This window comes from Oncorhynchus gorbuscha, linkage group LG12, assembly GCF_021184085.1.
Source record: "Oncorhynchus gorbuscha isolate QuinsamMale2020 ecotype Even-year linkage group LG12, OgorEven_v1.0, whole genome shotgun sequence".
Classification (NCBI taxonomy): Eukaryota; Metazoa; Chordata; class Actinopteri; order Salmoniformes; family Salmonidae; genus Oncorhynchus; species Oncorhynchus gorbuscha.
This window is the reverse complement of record NC_060184.1, coordinates 1533789-1540942: the sequence shown is the minus strand read 5'-3', so window position 1 is coordinate 1540942 and position 7154 is coordinate 1533789. Positions and strand designations below refer to the sequence as shown.

General features: G+C 43.2%; 1 protein-coding gene across 1 annotated transcript in view; it reads right to left on the bottom strand.

Annotated features, from left to right (window-relative positions):
- Positions 1-614: 614 nt before the first annotated feature.
- LOC123991513 (transcription factor AP-2-delta-like) overlaps positions 615-7154 on the bottom strand; it is an 18678-nt gene continuing 12138 nt past the window's right edge. Inside the window, exons 6-8 of the mRNA XM_046293123.1 lie at positions 6328-6469; positions 5851-5964; positions 615-2255 (exon numbers count right to left, since the gene is read on the bottom strand). Coding sequence (XP_046149079.1) covers positions 2045-2255; positions 5851-5964; positions 6328-6469 — 467 coding nt within the window. The 3' untranslated portion in view covers positions 615-2044. The remainder of the gene's footprint in view (positions 2256-5850; positions 5965-6327; positions 6470-7154) is intronic.

The window sequence follows — 7154 nt, the reverse complement described above, 5'->3', positions numbered from 1 at the left end:
ACAAATTCCAAATTATATCCATAATATCGACAGAAATATGGCAAACGTTTTTTATCATCAATCCTCAAGGTGTTTTTCAAATATCTATTTGATAATATATCAACCGGGACAATTGGCTTTTCAGTAGGAGTGAGAGGAATAATGACTACCTCTAACTTTTACGCAAGAATCCCTCAGCCCTCAGCTGGCCACTGACGCAATGTAGTCGTTTACGCTCATTCTTCAACATAAAGGCGTGAAACTACGTCAAAATGCTGTAGATACATAGATAATTGATTTGATAATATACAGTCTTCACATTAAATGATAGTCATCACAACGACACTACCTATCTCTCTTCTCTTTCTCCTGGGGAATTGGCAGGTCTTTATTCTTCATGTTTATCTGTTTCAGAAGTTCTTCCATTGAGGAGGAGTATTCAATCAAACTGTAAGATTGATCAAACAGTTTTATATTTTATCAGAGGGATTCACATCCGGTGTCTGTTATTATACAATACCACAACATGTGAATATGATATTTTTGGTGTGTGTGTATTGATTGATTGATTGACCCACCCACTACAGGAACCAGTAGGAAAAAAACTTGTATCAATAGTTTTTATTGAACACAGGTATTTTAGAAGGTATGGTTTTAACATACAGTATATGTAGTTCAAAGCCTACAAGAAAAGTTATTTAAATATTTATATATATCTATACAAATGTTTATGAAGGGTCAAAGAGCTTGTGTCGTAAACATAGTTCTGGGGAGTGTACAAAGATAGACATGCACAACAAACTGTTTCTATGGCAACTGAATAGTCATCATTACAAAATGGACTAGTCTCAGAAATTTGCTCACAGAGGCGCACACAGAGGCGCGCACACACACACACAAACACTCTCACCAACATAGTAACCCCAGTCTAACACTCACCAACATAGTAACCCCAGTCTCACACTCTCACCAACATAGTACCCCCAGTGTCAAACTCTCACCAACATAGTAACCCCAGTCTCACACTCTCACCAACATAGTAACCCCAGACCCCAGTCTCACCAACATAGTAACACCAGTTTCACACTCTCACCAACATGGTAAACCCAGTCTCACACTCTCACCAACATGGTAACCCCAGTCTCACAGTCTCACCAACATGGTAACCCCAGTCTCAGTCTCACCAACATGGTAACCCCAGTCTCACAGTCTCACCAACATGGTAACCCCAGTCTCAGTCTCACCAACATGGTAACCCCAGTCTCACACTCTCACCAACATGGTAACCCCAGGCTCACACTCTCACCAACATAGTAACCCCAGTCTCACACTCTCACCAACATGGTAACCCCAGACCCCAGTCTCACCAACATGGTAACCCCAGGCTCGCACTCTCACCAACATGGTAACCCCAGTCTCGCACTCTCACCAACATGGTAACCCCAGTCTCAGTCTCACACTCTCACCAACATGGTAACCCCAGTCTCACACTCTCACCAACATGGTAACCCCAGGCTCACACTCTCACCAACATAGTAACCCCAGTCTCACACTCTCACCAACATGGTAACCCCAGGCTCGCACTCTCACCAACATGGTAACCCCAGGCTCGCACTCTCACCAACATGGTAACCCCAGTCTCGCACTCTCACCAACATGGTAACCCCAGACCCCAGTCTCACACTCTCACCAACATGGTAACCCCAGACCCCAGTCTCACCAACATGGTAACCCCAGGCTCGCACTCTCACCAACATGGTAACCCCAGTCTCGCACTCTCACCAACATGGTAACCCCAGTCTCAGTCTCACCAACATGGTAACCCCAGACCCCAGTCTCACCAACATAGTAACCCCAGACCCCAGTCTCACAATTCTAAAATGGTAAACACTCTGATGGCATTAATTGCACTGTTCAGGTGGAGGCTGAAGGAAGAACAGTGTGCTCCTCTCCTGTTGGCTCCCAGATGGCGGTGACCAGAAGTCCATGTCTCTACTTCCTGTTGTTCAGAATTAATAAACATATCTGCCTCCATAGCTCATCCTCCCAAGGCACAGGGAAGGGGTTACTCTGTCTTTTCAGCTTTCTCCTCTTTATTGAGCGGTTCGCTGTTTTTACGGCCGTTTCCGGTCTTTTCCGTCTCCTGACCTGAGGTTTTCCCATGGTTCCCAGCGGCAGATTGTTTGTCCAGGAAGTTGAGCATCTCACTGAGAACGGTCTGGAAGGTGCTAAGAGCTGCGCACACCGCCGGAGTCCCAAACCCATGGGTGATCAGACTGGAGAATACACACACACATATAAATACACATTATATAACCCTAAACACATACATTAGTAGTGAAGCTGGTTGAAAGCACTAAACTGTCTGTTTAAACAACTGGCACACAGCTCAGTCACCTATGCATACCCCACAACACATATCACCAGAGGTCTCTTCACAGTCCCCAAGTCCAGAACAGACTATAGGAGGCACACAGTACTACATAGAGCCATGACTACATGGAACTCTATTCCACAGTACTACATAGAGCCATGACTACATGGAACTCTATTCCACAGTACTACATAGAGCCATGACTACATGGAACTCTATTCCACAGTACTACATAGAGCCATGACTACATGGAACTCTATTCCACAGTACTACATAGAGCCATGACTACATGGAACTCTATTCCACAGTACTACATAGAGCCATGACTACATGGAACTCTATTCCACAGTACTACATAGAGCCATGATTACATGGAACTCTATTCCACAGTACTACATAGAGCCATGACTACATGGAACTCTATTCCACAGTACTACATAGAGCCATGACTACATGGAACTCTATTCCACAGTACTACATAGAGCCATGACTACATGGAACTCTATTCCACAGTACTACATAGAGCCATGATGGAACTCTATTCCACAGTACTACTAGAGCCATGATTACATGAACTCTATTCCACAGTACTACATAGAGCCATGACTACATGGAACTCTATTCCACAGTACTACATAGAGCCATGACTACATGGAACTCTATTCCACAGTATTCCACAGTACAGTACATAGAGCCATGACTACATGGAACTCTATTCCACAGTACTACATAGAGCCATGACTACATGGAAATCTATTCCACAGTACTACATAGAACCATGACTACATGGAACTCTATTCCACAGTACTACATAGAGCCATGATTACATGAAACTCTATTCCACAGTACTACATAGAGCCATGACTACATGGAACTCTATTCCACAGTACTACATAGAGCCATGACTACATGGAACTCTATTCCACAGTACTACATAGAGCCATGATTACATGGAACTCTATTCCACAGTACTACATAGAGCCATGACTACATGGAACTCTATACCACAGTACTACATAGAGCCATGACTACATGGAACTCTATTCCACATCAGGTAACTGATGCAGCAGTAGAATCAGATTTAAAAACAGGTAAAAAATACACCTTATGGAACAGCGGGGACTGTGAAGCAACACAAACATTGGCACAGACGCATGCAAACATATGCACTATACACAGACGCATGCAAACATATGCACTATACACAGACGCATGCAAACATATGCACTATACACAGACGCATGCAAACATATGCACTATACACAGACGCATGCAAACATATGCACTATACACAGACGCATGCAAACATATGCACTATACACAGACGCATGCAAACATATGCACTATACACAGACGCATGCAAACATATGCACGATACACAGACGTATGCAAACATATGCACTATACACAGACGCATGCAAACATATGCACTATACACAGATGCATGCAAACATATGCACTATACACAGACGCATGCAAACATATGCACTATACACAGACGTATGCAAACATATGCACTATACACAGACGCATGCAAACATATGCACTATACACAGATGCATGCAAACATATGCACTATACACAGACGCATGCAAACATATGCACGATACACAGACGTATGCAAACATATGCACTATACACAGACGCATGCAAACATATGCACTATACACAGATGCATTCAAACATATGCACTATACACAGACGCATGCAAACATATGCACGATACACAGACGTATGCAAACATATGCACTATACACAGACGCATGCAAACATATGCACTATACACAGACGCATGCAAACATATGCACTAAACACAGACGCATGCAAACATATGCACGATACACAGACGCATGCAAACATATGCACTAAACACAGACGCATGCAAACATATGCACTATACACAGACGCATGCAAACATATGCACTATACACAGACGCATGCAAACATATGCACTATACACAGACGTACACATGTATTTTGCATTGTAGATATGTGGTAGTAGAGTAGGGGCCTGAGGGCGAACACTTAATATGTAATAATAATAATATAATAATATATGCCATTTAGCAGACGCTTTTATCCAAAGCGACTTACAGTCATGTGTGCATACATTCTACGTATGGGTGGTCCCGGGGATTGAACCCACTACCCTGGCGTTACAAGCGCCATGCTCTACCAACTGAGCTACAGAACGTATGGTAATGTTTTGTAAATTGTATAACTGCCTTCATTTTGCCGGACCCCAGGAAGACTATCTGCTTCCTATATACACATGGTACCAGTACTGGGGGCGGCAGGGTAGCCTAGTGGTTAGAGCGTTGGACTAGTAACCGGAAGGTTGCAAACCCCGAGCTGACAAGGTACAAATCTGTCGTTCTGCCCCTGAACAGGCAGTTAACCTATTGTTCCTAGGCCGTCATTGAAAATAAGAATTTGTTCTTAACTGACTTGCCTAGTTAAATAAAGGTAAAATTAAAAATTAAAAAAATTAACTGAGACTATGTGCAGGGGTACGAGGTAATAACTTGGCTATATACACATGGTACCAGTACTGAGACCATGTGCAGGGGTACGAGGTAATAACTTGGTTATATACACATGGTACCAGTACTGAATTAATGTGCAGGGGTACGAGTTAATTGAGGTAGATATGTACATATAACTAGTAATAAAGTGATAGATAATAAACAGTAGTAGCAATGCATATGATGAGTTAAAAAAGTTAGTGCAAAAAGAGTCAATGCAGATGATAAGTGTAGCTGACTATTTTATTATTTATATACAGTACCGTTTGCAGTGCAGTAGCAGAGAGAACAGTCTATGACTTGGGGGTAGCAGAGACAACAGTCTATGACTTGGGGGTAGCAGAGACAACAGTCTATGACTTGGGGGTAGCAGAGAGAACAGTCTATGACTTGGGGGTAGCAGAGAGAACAGTCTATGACTTGGGGGTAGCAGAGACAACAGTCTATGACTTGGGGGTAGCAGAGACAACAGTCTATGACTTGGGGGTAGCAGAGACAACAGTCTATGACTTGGGGGGGGTAGTCATGAGTAGCAGAGAGAACGGGCTATGACTTGGGGGTAGCAGAGACAACAGTCTATGACTTGGGGGTAGCAGAGACAACAGTCTATGACTTGGGGGTAGCAGAGACAACAGTCTATGACTTGGGGGTAGCAGAGAGAACAGGCTATGACTTGGGGGTAGCAGAGACAACAGTCTATGACTTGGGGGTAGCAGAGAGAACATTCTATGACTTGGGGGTAGAAGCTAAGCCTAACACCTAACCCTTGGGTAGCAGAGTGGCTTTGACTATTTTTAGGACTTTGCATATTACTGTGTGTGTGTGTGTGTGTGTGTGTGTGTGTGTGTGTGTGTGTGTGTGTGTGTGTGTGTGTGTGTGTGTGTGTGTGTGTGTGTGTGTGTGTGTGTGTGTGTGTGTGCGTGCGTGCGTGCGTGCGTGCGTGCGTGCGTGCGTGCGTGCGTGCGTGCGTACCTGAAGTGTGTGAGGTGTCTCTGTATATCCAGGTCCAGTATAGGTGTGGGTCTGGAGGAGCCAAGAGGAGAACGGTCCTGACTCAACAGGTCCTGAAACTCTTTACAGATCTGCCTAAATGTCACAGGTTAGGGGTTAGAGGTTAAGGGTTCAGTGTGTGTGTGTGTGTGTGTCTCTGAATTTTTTATTTATTTCAGAATGAATCAATGAATAAAATGTGTATTTTCATGTCAACTGGCAACCAATCCCATTCGGGATTAATTGACACATAAATAAAATAAAGTGTGCAGCGAATAAAGAGTGAAAAAAAATCTATATATAAGAGTAAATAAGGGTGTGTGTGTGTGTGTGTGTGTGTGTGTGTGTGTGTGTGTGTGTGTGTGTGTGTGTGTGTGTGTGTGTGTGTGTGTGTGTGTGTGTGTGTGTGTGTGTGTGTGTGTGTGTGTGTGTGTGTGTGTGTGTGTGTGTGTGTCTTACTTGGTTGCCAACACCATCTTCTTGCGTGCGTTGGTCTCCTTGGGTTCATTGTGTTGACTGGCAAGGTGTTCTCCTACTGCCTTGGTAGGAAACTCTGTCTCACACGTATAACCAAAGTCTCTAGCCAGGTGGAGCGCCTCACCTACAAACACACACACACAGATGTTTTATTAGTATAGAGTCATGAGTTTTACTAGGAGGTGTAGATTGATAGAGGGGTGAGTTTTATTAGGTGTATATTGATAGAGGGAGGAGTTTTATTAGGTGTAGATTGATAGAGGGATGAGTTGTATTAGGTGTAGATTGATAGCGCAGTGAATTTTAATAGGTGTAAATTGATAGAATTATGAGTTTTATTAGGTGTAGATTGATAGCGGAGTGAATTTTAATAGGTGTAGATTGGAGGGATGAGATTTATTAGGTGTAGATTGATAGAGGGATGAGTTTTATTAGGTGTAGATTGATGGAGGGATGAGATTTATTAGGTGTAGATTGGTAGAAGAATGAGTTTTATTTGGTGTAAATTGATAGAGTGATCAGTTATTCCTACCTTCCACCAGAGAGGTGCGGAGTTATATTAGGTGGTCCAGATTGATAGAGTGATCAGTTATTCCTACCTTCCACCAGAGAGGTGAGGAGTTATATTAGGTGGTCCAGATTGATAGAGTGATCAGTTATTCCTACCTTCCACCAGAGAGGTGAGGAGTTATATTAGGTGGTCCAGATTGATAGAGTGATCAGTTATTCCTACCTTCCACCAGAGAGGTGAGGAGTTATATTAGGTGGTCCAGATTGATAGAGTGATCAGTTATTCCTACCTTCCACCA